Source organism: Onychomys torridus, chromosome 11 (assembly GCF_903995425.1).
Source record: "Onychomys torridus chromosome 11, mOncTor1.1, whole genome shotgun sequence".
NCBI classification, from domain to species: domain Eukaryota; kingdom Metazoa; phylum Chordata; class Mammalia; order Rodentia; family Cricetidae; genus Onychomys; species Onychomys torridus.
The window spans coordinates 22,231,176-22,243,775 of NC_050453.1; the positions used below are offsets into that span (position 1 = coordinate 22,231,176).

The following is a 12,600-nucleotide window of genomic DNA, read 5'->3' on the forward strand; positions in this document are numbered from 1 at the left end:
ACAGGTAGGGACTCTCTCTCCAACCTCTCCTGCTCACTATCCTATATGTCTAATTTCTGATTCAATGATACCAAAGCCTAATATCCATTTGACTGAGAAGCTAGAGACTATACAGGGCCACACACAATGATGCTCACTCAGGACATTTAGGAATCTTTCTCAAGGGCAGCATCCTAAGAAAACTTCCCTGCTAGGGATAGGAGTAGTCAGTGGTAGAACATTCCAGGGGCCTTCCATTCCATCTCTAGTACTGGGGAAAGAAGAAGGAGGAGGAGGAGGAGGAGGAGAAGGAGGAGGAGAAGAAGCAGCTAATTAACTAAAAGCAGAGAATAAGAGTGAGGAAAAGGGGGCTCTTCCAGAGGTCCTGAGTTCAATTCCCAGCAACCACATGGTGACTCACAACCATCTGTAATGAGATCTGATGGCCTCTTCTGGCCTGCAAGCACACATGCTGTATAGATAATAAATAAATAAATCTTAAAAAAAAAAAAAGTGTGAGGAGGAGGTAGCTGTGACAGAAGAGACCCCAGCAAGCTGCTTAGCATGACATTGGCTTTAAATTCTTTCACCGTTAACACTTCCACCAGGGCTATAAGAAGCTCAGCTCCAAGAATGGCCCTCAGCCATACATAAAAGGGGTAACCATGTCTAGCAGTCATTCACTCACTAACAGTTATTTATTAAAGAATAAGCATGTCCAGCATAGAAACAAATACAAGTGTTGCTGTTAAACAGCCTGCAGAAACTGTGGAGCTATGACCAGCCACATGTCAAGGGCACAAGGGAAGGGTAAGTGCACCTGGGTGCAAAGGCTTGCCACTCTGTAGTCAAGAAGCCTTGACGGAAGCCTTGAAGGACAGCCTGGCTGGGTACAGAGCTGGCCTGGATCTGCGAGGATAGATGGAAGAGCATCCCTGCTTGGGAAGCCGATACAATGTGTGCAGATGATGGCCCGAGAGAAATGGGGATGTGGGCAGCCAGCCTGGAGAAGTTGAGGAGCCTCACATGCTAAGCTCAGTGTTTAGTCTTTATCCAACAGCAGCAGAAGGCCTTCAAAGAGTTTTAAGCAGAGGGGAAGTGATGATTGGTACTGCAGCTCAGAGGGCTCTCTGTGGCAATGATGATGACCAGACACAGCCATGGGCAGGGTTGGATGCAGAGAAGCCCGGTGACAATCTGCAAGGAACCCATGAGCCATGTGGGTGTGCTTGTCACCATGCTTCGGCAAAGCCACGTGGACAGGAAAGAGGCTGACTTACAAGAATCAGCTCCTGAAAGCTCAGCGAGGCCCAGGCCAGGCCTGCAGCCAACTTCCACTTTATTCAGGATGCTTTCACTTTCCAGACATCTTGTTTTGAGTCAAGATTCCTCCTTCTGAACATGGGACTTTCCAGCAGGACCACAGCTCCTTCTGTGCACTCATTTGGCCTAGGATATCCTGGTTTGTTGAGGGAATCTTCCAAAGGAGGACGTCTGCCATGTGGTCCCTCTGGAGTCTTCTTCTCTGCGAAGGTAAGTGGAGCAGATGGACAGACAGCCTGTCCTAGGGGAGCTGAAAGCCCCTCCCTAGCTGCCCTCATCAGACCTCTAGGCAGCTGCCTCTCAAAACCAAGTAAGAAGCTAAGGAGAAGTAAAGAGTTGAAGCAACCTCTGGGGCTATTTAAAGTGGGGTCTTAGAGGAAATGGGATAGCAGCGTGGCATGGCGGCACTAGTGGCATCTGTATCTAGGAGACACCATCTGTTCTAGGGCCCGGAGTGGCTTAAAATGATGGCAGCTTTGAGGGAAGGTTGGGTGCAGGGATGATGGGGAATCTGTCAATACTGACACATGGAGATTCTACAGTCTAGGAAGAGGAGGGGAGAGTAATGCAGAGCAGGGTTCCCTATGGTCTGAGGGATGTTTTTGGCAGCCTGTGGGAATGCTTGGGTACTGTACAAGTGGAGGTGGACATTGGTCGAGAGGAGAGGTAACAGAAGGTTAAACATGGTCCCTGTGGGCTTGAAAACAGTCTCCAAACTCTCAGTGGCCCCTTCATCAATCTGTGCCTGCCTCTTACTCTTCCATCAACAAGTAGTCAATGTGACAAGGTCAGCCGCCGCAGGGCCAAGATGGAGTTCACAGACCCCAAGACACTGTTGTATCCTTCAGGGTCTCATAAGAACTAAACAAGAGCTCACTACATCCTCAGACCTTCAATCATTTTTAGAGATGTTCTTACTGGCAACAGAGAATGGTCCAACAGCACTGAGACAGCCTCCCCGTCTTACTTAGAGGAGGGAGGTGAGAAGGTAGAGGTCACACAGATGATTTGTGGCAGAGCCAGGACATGAGAGAACCTCAGTCTGGACTGACACCCCCGGTTACTGAAGCTGTGTCCCGTCAGGATGGAGACGGATGGGCCCAGAGAGGGCAAGGATGTGGATAAGGACTAGGGTTGTGGCCAGCAGAGTGGCCATCCAGAACAGGTCTCCTTATCCCAGCTCGCAGCACTTGGATACATTACACATCAGCCCTCACCCTGCCCTGCATCCCAAAGCCTCCTTCTATGCCAGGCTCGGGGCCAGTCCCCGGCAAACTCAGTGCAATTTCCTGAGCTCCTGGAGTCTGGTATGAAACTGGGGCACTGCACGAACAGATGAAGACATTTGCTCTTGACCTGCAGGAGTTCATGGCCCGGTGGGAGATGCTGATTCAGAAACAAACAATAATAGGATAGGGCTGCAGATCCCTGATCGCTGTGGGAAAACAGCAAGAATGTCTACTTGCAGCCAGCGATGGGAGAGGTCAGAGGTGATGGTGATACTTCCAGAGGACGCATGAACAAGGCAGAAAAGGAGTCAAGAGGGCAGATGAGAAGGATTGTCTTCCTCCTATTTCAAACTCAAAACAGTCCTCAAAAAAACGCAGTACCTTGCTATCATCTCTCTGTCTCTGTCCTTGTTTCAGATCACAATAATGATAAGTAATGGATCCCAAAGACCTGGGCACACTCTGGAGTTCTCTCCTTCCCTCTCCGGACCTAATCTGATACCAGAGTTTGCTAATTACACTATTAATCTCTCTGTCTCATTTCTCCCCATCCCTGTGGTCCCCTTCCTTTGTTCAAGTTTCCATCACCTCTCCCTTACATTAATATAAACGGCCTCTGCCTTCCCCCACCTCCAATGCATTCTCCATGCCTCCTGCCATGGCCAGCGCAGGCCTGCACTTCATCGTGTCTCATTTAAAACCTACGTGAGACACCACACACTCACACACACACACACACACACACACACACACACACACACACGCACGCACGCACATGCACACGCATGCACCCACGCACGCATGCACGCACCGTTGTTCTAAGGATTAGAAGCCCAGAAACCAATGTGCTTCATGATACAGCGTGATCCGGCCAACTCTTGGTGCACTACCTACTTCCCCTTCTGAACCCCTTTCATTTCCCCATGCTCTCTCCCTTGGACTCCTCCTGTTCCTCAGCCTGTCGCTCCTCTTCATCCCTACTCCAGTAGCCCCTGCTTGACTGGCTGCTTCCTATTCCTCCTTTGAGTTGGATCTTCTCTGAGGCCGCTCCAGGCTGGGTGAGGACCCCTATTAACCTACTTGCCTTCAGCCACTTTTTCTCATCACGATTCTTCGTTTATTTTAGTGGCTGGCTTGACGTCTGGTTTCTCCATGAACAGAGACCAGATTCTCTTCCTGTTTTGTTTGCCCATCCATGACACACACTACTACTACACCCCCAACTCAGTGCAGCTGCTGGGGGGTGGAGGGGCCCTAACTCAATTCTGAGCAACTCAGCTGTTGGCCAGGAGTAGGACAAGACGCCTACACAGGCAGATTCACCGCGGTTTCTGTTCTTACAGTACTCCTTCCCGTGGTGGTTCCCAGCGTCCAAGTGCTCAGCAAGGTGGGAGACTCCGTGCTGCTGGCGGCAGAGTGCCCTCCTGGCTTCCAAGTGCGTGAGGCCATCTGGCGATCTCTCTGGCCATCAGAGGAGCTCCTGGCCACGTTTTTCCGGAGTTCCTTGGAGACTCTGTACCACTCCCGTTTCCTGGGCCGAGTCCAGCTACATGGCAACCTCAGCCTGGAGCTTGGGCCCCTGAAAACTGGGGACAGCGGCAACTTCTCTGTGCTGATGGTGGACACCGGGGGTCAAACCTGGACCCAGACCCTGCATCTCAAGGTGTACGGTAAGTGTGCCCAACACTGGTTCTCCGATTCTCCTCCTGCAAACTACCAGCCAAGCATCTGGAGCCATGGGAGCTGGGGAGGGCTAGGTTCCAGAAAGATATGGCCTTCGGCCATGTGGCTAAGTCAGAGAAAAGCGGCTGCCCAGGCGTCACATCTGAAAAAGCTTCCCACACACTTCCCAGGTGAGCACCACATGAAGCAGCCGGCTTCACCAGCCCACCAGCCTCATCTGTACTCCTTTCATTCTTTCCTTGGCTCCAGGCTGGGACATGATGCTCACCCACCATGAACATCTTTTCCTCATTTGTACAATGAGCCTTGTGACTCGTACTATGTACAATCCCCATCAGGATGAAGCACAGTAGGGCAAAGTGGACTGTTGATCCCCTCTAAGGCATCATCATAGCTACTGGTGGTGCTATTATTTTATTTATCACTAAAAAGGCAAAGGAAAAAATGTGGCATATGACATCATTAGTTTTTACTGGCAAGTTAAATTCAACCTGAATTATAATTAATTATAGGATTTTTGTTCTATATTTCTATTTTGTTTGGGGTTTTTTGTGTGTTTTGTGGGGGTTTTGTTGTTTTCTTTCTTTCTTTCTTTCTTTCTTCTTCTTCTTCTCCTCCTCCTCCTCCTCCTCCTCCTCCTTCTTCTTCTTCTTCTTCTTCTTCTTCTTCTTTATTTCCATTGTTCTAAAGTTAACACCAAAGATCCAACCTAGGGCTCGCTCGTACACATTAAGAACCAACTGTCCCAGGGGATCTGGACCACCCCCGCCCCCAGCCTTGTTTTTCTAAAAGATCTTTTATTTGGATGGGTAACACGTGCCTCTAATCCTAACACTTGGGCATCTGAGGCAGGAGGATTGCTGTGGGTTCAAGGCTAACCCGAGCTGCGTTACTTAAGAGCTAAAAAATAGTCACTATTTTTATTTTATTTCTTAGGGTCCATGAGGTGGGCTTTGCTCCACAATACCAGCATCGTATGCAGCTGCGTTTATCCCTGCAGCTGGAGTGGATGAATTGGCTAAGGATAGGATGAGGATAGAATGAGCTTGCTCTCTCTCAGTCTCTCCCTCCCTCCCTCCCTCTCTCCCTCCCTCCCCATCTCCCTCCCTCCTTCCTCTGTCTCCCTCCTCCACTATCTCCATTCATTTCTGCTGCTCCAGGTCTTTTTAGCTCCCATTGATCTGATCTACCTAATGGCTTGAGACAAAAAAAATGTGTGTGGCCCCACACCAGTATTTCAGTGAAAACTCAAAAATGTAGAACGTTGCAGAGAGTCCAGATTTAAGAATGGAAAGTCGGGATAGAGGCTGGAAAGGGGAAGCAGGAGAGAGAGAGGCCATAAGCAAACTGGGAAGGATTCTCAAAGGCCCAGAGACAGCTGTTTTACCTGCCCTTGGGTGAGCCATTCAGGATACTGATGTACAGTTAAAGGGTGCGCTTCAGAAGCATGAAGGCCTGGAGCAAGTTGTACATCTCAGTAGGCAGAATGCTGGCTGGGTTTCAGCACTATTTAGCCCCCACCCCACCCAAGTGCCCTTGTGCAGTGAATGGCCTCCACAGCCATGCAGGCCCTGGAGCCTCTCCTCCAAGTCTCAGCTGCTGCACACGTGAAACAAGGACATTGAGTGTGGTAATGCATGCGGCACCCACACCACTAAGCCCTAAAATGCCTTGTTCTCAGTATCTGAATTACAGATTTTAAGGAAATTGCTGTTTTATTGCTTCCAAATACATAGCGTGATTAGAACTAATTGCAGGAAGCTGCCAAGCAGCCGTCCTTAGGAGCTCGGCTTTGACAATAGATAAGAATGATTTGAATTAGTGTATCAGTTACCAGAAATGTCGATGGGTGTTTCTACTGCGCCTGATCGTGTTTGGAGGCAGCTTGTCCTCTTAAGTGGTGTAAATATCCCCCCTGTAATCTCTGTTTATACTATTAGTATGCCCAGCAAATGATTTCTTTTTTCATATCACAAATCCCATCAGATTGAGCTGGCATTAACGAGGTTTGACTCTGCTTGACTTTGGAATGCTGTCAGAGACCCGGCCCTCCTGGGGCCACCATAATGCTCTCCCACTGGCCCCATTGCTAGAGACTCAGATTTACTCATCAATCTGTATAGGAATGAGGAGCCGCTGCTTAAGATGCCAGGACACTAATTTGTTAGCAGCCCAGGTATCAAACACCAATTTGCCAGCATCCCTTCCTGGCTCCTCATTCATTGCATTTTATGCCCTTATGATTATTTTCTTGTTCATCATCACATGTCAGTGTCTGTCTCCTTCACTAAACTGTAGGCTCCCCAAGTGCGGCGAGATGTGTGTTCTTACCTGAACTAATAAATACTTGTCATCCCTTGTTGACTGACTGGCACACTGTGAATGAAGCACTTCAAAAAGACACGGACGGAGTGCCTGGAGAAGTCTGAGTCCTACCTGAACTATCTATCAGGGAAAGTGTCACAGTCAAGGCATAAAAAGCAGTGTGTCTGACAGGGCAGGGGCGGGAGGAGAGTGTCTTAAAGGATGCATAGGAGGTGCCTAGCTGGGCAAGAAGGGAAAGAATAAGATCAGGCATGGTGGCACACCCCTATAACTGCAGCATTCTGACAGTGGAAACAGGAGAATTTTGAGTATGAGGACAAGCCAGAGTATAGCCTAAGACCTTCTTTAGAGGAGGCAGGGAGCATTTATGTGCACAGGATGAGCCACATAAAAGCATGAAATGTATGAAATAGCACCTCATGTTTGGGAGAACTGCAAACCAATGGACTAGGTAAGGAAGACCAGCAGAGAGGGTAGCTGAAGAGGTTGGCACGAATCATTTCATAAAAGCTTTGGATACCAAGCTAAAGAATCCGCAATGGGGAGATGAATGAGGTGAAAGAACCAAAGAGGCACGTAAGCATGCATAGAACCCAGACACAGAGCTGTGGACTCCGCCCAGCAGCCCCGTAACCCACTCACTCTGCTCTGCTGTTCCTACACAGATATGGTGCCCAAGCCCATGGTTCAAGTGTTCACTGCTGCAACGGAAGAAGTTCAACCCCTCCATACCTGCCAGGTCTTCTTGTCCTGTTGGGCCCCCAACATCAGTGACATAACGTATAGCTGGCGACGGGATACGCTAATGGATGTTGATGTGGAACCACACAGCCTTTTCTCAAATGGACAGGTGTTAAGTGTCTCGCTGGGACTGGGAGACAAAGATGTGGCCTATACCTGCATTGCCTCCAACCCTGTCAGCAGGGATATGGCCACAGTCACACCCTGGGAGAGCTGCCATCATGAAGCAGGTAGGCCAAGGGCCAGTAAGCAATGGTTTGGGGATTAGGGTGCACCAGACCCATCTCTGACTCCACCCTCCCCATTGCAGCCTCCGGGAAGGCCTCCTACAAGGATGTGCTGCTGGTGGTAGTGCCAATCTCAGTGTTCCTGATTCTAGCTGGTCTCTTTGGGGCATGGCACCATGGCCCCTGCTCAGGTAGGAGTCTTAGAAGCACAGAACATGGGGGAAGTGGGTGGGAATGCTGGGAAGGAGACGGGGCTAGACTCCTCCCACTTAGATTCAGAGACCTTCCTGTCTCATATCTTGGCCCTCCCCTCATACTTTGGTCTCCAACTAGACTGAACAACTTGATTTTTCTTCTGCGATTCTTCAAATGAGCTGCTCTCTCAGGTTCTCCCCCACAGGCCTGTCTCCCACATTATAGTCTCTCTGCCTAGAGCACACTTTCTGTGACTTTTCCCTTTCCAATTGGCCCTCTCTTGCTGAGTCTTCAAGGTGAGTGTGTTCCCGGAAGCCTTCCCTACCTCCCCCTCTCCATGTCTACCTTCAGTCTGATTAATATCCTTCCTTCAATCGCCTTTGCTTACTCCATCCAAGGACTAATTACCTGTCTGCTCCTGCTGACTTTTGAGCCACACAAAAGCAAAGGTTGGGTCATGATGGGACACACCCAGTGGGGCCCTCCAGCATCATGGCTCCTAAAACAGGAACAGCCTTGGTGAATAGTTATTGAGGAAAAGTATTGATGAACCCTACTCACTTTTTTTTTTTTTTTTTTTTTTTGAGCTGAGGATCAAACCCAGGGCCTTGCGCTTGTGCTCTACCACTGAGCTAAATCCCCAACCCCCCTACTCACTTCTTGCCAACCATTCTTAAGAAAGGAACTCCTGGGGTTAGGGATTTAGCTCAGTGGTAGAGCGCTTGCCTAGCAAGCACAAGGCCCTGGGTTTGGTCCTCAGCTCCAGGAAAAAAAAAAAAGAAAGAAAGAAAGAAAGGAACTCCCAGGCTGGAGAGATGACTCAGAGGTTAAGAGCACCGCTTGCTCTTCCAAAGTTCCTGAGTTCAATTCCCAGCAACCACATGGTAGCTCACAACCATCTGTAATGAGATCTGGTGCCCTCTTCTGGCCTGTGGGGATATGTGCAGACAGAACGCTGTATACATAATAAATAAATAAATCTTTAAAAAAAAAAAAAGGAAGGAAGGGAGAGGGGGGGAGGAAGGAAGGAAGGAAGGAAGGAAGGAAGGAAGGAAGGAAGGAAGGAAGGAAGGAAGGAAGGAAGGAAGGAACTCCCGGGAGAAGCCCCCACCCCCACCTCTGGCCAATGGCTCACAAAACCAACTTCTACAGAAGAGTGATGAAGAAAACCTGGTCAGATCAGGCTCTAGGCTCTACACACAGATAATTATCCCTGTGTCTGCCCAGATGCCCTGTACCTTGCCCCCAAAGGAACATCACAGATACCACAGGCTTCATGGCTGTTTCCCTGCTGAGCTCGCTGGCCTTACTATGTTAGTTGTGTCCTGGAGGACCAGGGTCTTACTCTGTGGCTAGGCATTAGGTCCAGGAGTGGCAGGTACTTGTGTATTTTTCTGAAGGAGCAGGAAAGTTGAGGTGGACAGCTTACTGCACTCCCTTTAGGGGTCCTGTCTGTTAGGAAGAAGGTCTGTCCCACACCCTTTGCCCCCCAAGATTTGTAGTAAGAAAGTAGAAACCAAGAAAAGAGCCGTTTTTTTTTTAAACTATTTTATTGAACTATAAATCATACATTGTACAATTCACCTAGTTAAGGGGCACAATTTAATGGCTTTAAGTTAATCCAGAGCTTTACCTCCACCCCACAACCGATTTTAGAATATTTCTATCACCTCCCCCGCCAAAAGAAGACCATAACCATTTAGTCAACAGTCCTCAACTCCCCTGTGCTTTCCCTAGCCCAAGGTATCTACTTTCCTTATCTATTTGGGACAGTTCACGGGAATGGAATCCCATTATGTGGTTCTTTGCAATCGGCTCCTTTCACTTAACCTAATATGTTAAAGACTCATAAAAGAACAGCTGTGGCCACCTGGGATAATGTAAAATCTCCACACAATGTGTCCAGGGGCCGGTCACATGAATTCTTGTCATTTAACCAGGCACAACACAGCACTAACTCATGGTATGGGTTCAGATGATATGTAGACATTAAGAAGAATATCCTCTTCTTAACAGACATTTCCTTTTCCATGGTTTTAGAAAACAAGATGGGGTGATTGGGTTCAGGACATCTAGATTTCAGGGCCTGGGGGCAAATATACTGAGACTCCAACCTTCTGGTCTCCTTTCCAGGGAAAAGAAAAAGGAAGGATGCTGGCACTGACAGGGTGGTTCCAGAGACAGAGAATCCCCTTGTGTAAGATACGCCGTGAGGGACAACGTAAACTGGTGCTTGGATCATGATGAGACGCCCTGCCCAGCCACATGATGCACACCCAGAACTTGCAGGGTCCTCATAACTTCCAAAAGTCTCCTGTCTGCTGCTAGAGAACAGCCAAGGAAGCCATCACCCTGGCTCCAACTTCCTCCCTCCTCCCTCCCCTTTGCACATGCTGGATCTTCTCCGGGCAAGGTGGACTCAGAGGGTGCTTCCTCAAGTGCACTGGACATTCTCTAGGATCTACAGAGACACTGTCCTTCTCTACTACTGTATAGAAGAATTACTTAACTATCAAGAGACTGCCTCCAGGCCAGGTCCTGGGCCCTAAGAGATATCAGACATTTGAGCTAACAGGGAAATTGAGCTAACAACTGCCAATTCCAACCGCAGCCCCTGGAGTCTGAGATCCTTGTGTTCAAGATGTTATAATAAGAAAAGTTAGAGAATAAGGAAAAGTGGAGGGAAGAGCTTTTCTTTTCTGGCCTGAAGGACTTTCAGCATCTGAGTTCAAGGGTCCTCAAAGGTAAATTGAGGTTATACCTGATGAAGGATAGCTGACATGCCATCTTGGGATGGAAGCCATTTTTCTGGTAGCACCTACTAATAGACATCTTTATCACCATTAACTACTCTCATGCCTTCTGCATGATCTGGGGTGGTGTTTGAGGGTCTCTCTGTACATTCTACACAGTTGCCAGAAAGGAAAAAAAAACAAAAAACAGAGAGTTTGGCCCAGCCAACAGGAAAGCCTTGCACAATGGCAAGGGAAGCCACTAAGTTCAGGGTGCGTGTGTCCTCCTAAAACTGGGAGAAGACGAGCCATGAAAAGCTACACAGGAGGAACACTGTGGAGGGAAAGGATACTGAGACACTTTAGAATCTACCACATTCATTTTCAGATGCAAGTGTAGAAGACTCAACTAAATTCAAGGGGAGAGCAAAAGCCCTACCACTCAACTGTGGGATCGTCAAGGTCGCTTTGACATATGCTATAGAGGATACTGTTATGGCCGTCTTTGGAAAATATATCCTGCCATTGAATGATTCTGTCTTTAAAAAGCCTATGCTGCTTGGGAAAACAAAGCACTTACTGAGTTAAATTTATCTTCCTGGAGTAGCAGCTACTAAGGTCCATGCTTATTCTCATCCAAATGGAATGGGTTTTATTCTGGGGCCCCACCCAGACCTTGATAATGGAGAGGAAGGAGGCACTGAAGAAGCAGAGATAGTTTTGAATATGTTTCCTGGGTGGCTTCAGTCTCTCCACCCAGGAAGTCAGTCCTGCTGCCCTGGCACCTTCCTCTTCTCCCCACTGCCAAGACAGTCACTTCACCTGGGACAAGTAATGGGTACCACCACGGGCTTGTGTGTTCGTTCCGATTACACACCTCCTCTCCACTTCCTGGTCCCCTCTCGATGGCCTTTCTCAGAGGTTCCTGGCTTCACAGAATTCTTTCCCTCACCTGCACTCACCTTTCTTCTATCCCCTTTCCTCCAACTTCCACATGCAGAATGCACATGCCCGCACAGCCTGGCAGCTTGTGCTGCCCTCCCCTGCCACCTATAGGTATCTTCTCACCAACTCATGGAAAACCAGCCTGTCCATGAAACAATGTGAAAAGGGAAGCCCAGGCTTTAGTGATGAGCTATGGTGGTTCTGGGGTGATAAAACACACACTGTCCCCCACCTTTCCCTCCCTGTATCTCTACAACCTCACCTCAAATCCAAGCATAGGTCTCATCTTCGTGAGGTGGCTTTTATCTACCTTGTGTAGACAGTGGTTTTGCAGGGAATTGTACCAGGGCCTCTTGGAACAGCACATGCTGCTCAAACACACTGCTGTTCCCATCCCCAGTGACTCACTTGCCAACTAGTAGACTTATTATCCTTCCTCTGGAAAACACAAAGTGCTTGTGGGAGACCAATCTTATTCTAAGAGATGTTGGGAAAGATGCTTCAAAAGTTACACCATCCCAACTATGAACTGAGCGTTCAGCAAATGCTGAGAACTCTCTGAGGCCCTGAGGAATCAGTTTTGGATGAAGCAAATACTTTGCCTTTGTAGAGTCCATGTTCAATAGCATATAAATAAATTGATAAGTATGTGCTAGATGCGGACATCTCCTGTTTAAAAGAAAAGGCAGGCTGGCTTTGTGGTCCAAGCTTAGAGACCTGTCTACTTGGAAGGCTGAGGTGGGGGGTGGTAATTCAAGGCCTGCCTGGACTACAGAATAAGTTCAAGGCTAGCCTGGCTGGTTTAGTCAGAAACTTGTCTCAAAACAAAATGCAAAAGATGGACTGGGGAATGTAGTTCAGTGGAAGGGTACTTCCTGGCATGCATGAGGCTCTGGGTTCAGTCCCTAGATCCACAAAAAGGAAGAAAGGAAGAAAAGAAGGAAAGGATGGAGGAAGGAATGAAGAAAAGAAAGAAGGAAGGGATAGAGGAAGGAAGGAAGGAAGTAAAAAAGAAGGAAAGAAGGGAGGGAGGAAAAAGAAGGGATGAAGGAAGGGAGGGAGGAAGGAAGGAAGGAAGGAAGGAAGGGAGGGAGGGAGGAAGGAAGGAAGGAAGGAAGGAAGGAAGGAAGGAAGGAAGGAAAGAGGGGTAAAAGGCGAGGGACTGCTGTGTTGGAGAGGACTCATCGAACTCAGATGTCATCATGTCCTGGCAGATGAGTG

At 48.5% G+C, this 12,600-nt stretch overlaps 1 protein-coding gene across 1 annotated transcript; it reads left to right on the plus strand.

The window, feature by feature from the left end:
- Positions 1–1,867: 1,867 nt before the first annotated feature.
- Slamf8 (SLAM family member 8) lies at positions 1,868–11,936 on the plus strand. Its single transcript, XM_036202661.1, has 6 exons — positions 1,868–1,968; positions 2,209–2,282; positions 3,875–4,201; positions 7,205–7,510; positions 7,591–7,698; positions 9,836–11,936. Exons 1-6 carry the CDS (start codon positions 1,868–1,870, stop codon positions 9,901–9,903), a joined length of 984 nt encoding a protein of 327 aa, XP_036058554.1. The 3' UTR covers positions 9,904–11,936.
- Positions 11,937–12,600: the final 664 nt, after the last annotated feature.

Bases quoted from the DNA above. Each gene is read 5' to 3' on its own strand.
- Slamf8 (XM_036202661.1), top strand. From the start codon at position 1,868: ATGCAGAGCAGGGTTCCCTATGGTCTGAGGGATGTTTTTGGCAGCCTG. The intron at 1,969-2,208 runs GTAACAGAAGGT...AATCATTTTTAG, and splicing joins GACATTGGTCGAGAGGAGAG to AGATGTTCTTACTGGCAACA. The intron at 2,283-3,874 runs GTGAGAAGGTAG...CTGTTCTTACAG, and splicing joins GTCTTACTTAGAGGAGGGAG to TACTCCTTCCCGTGGTGGTT.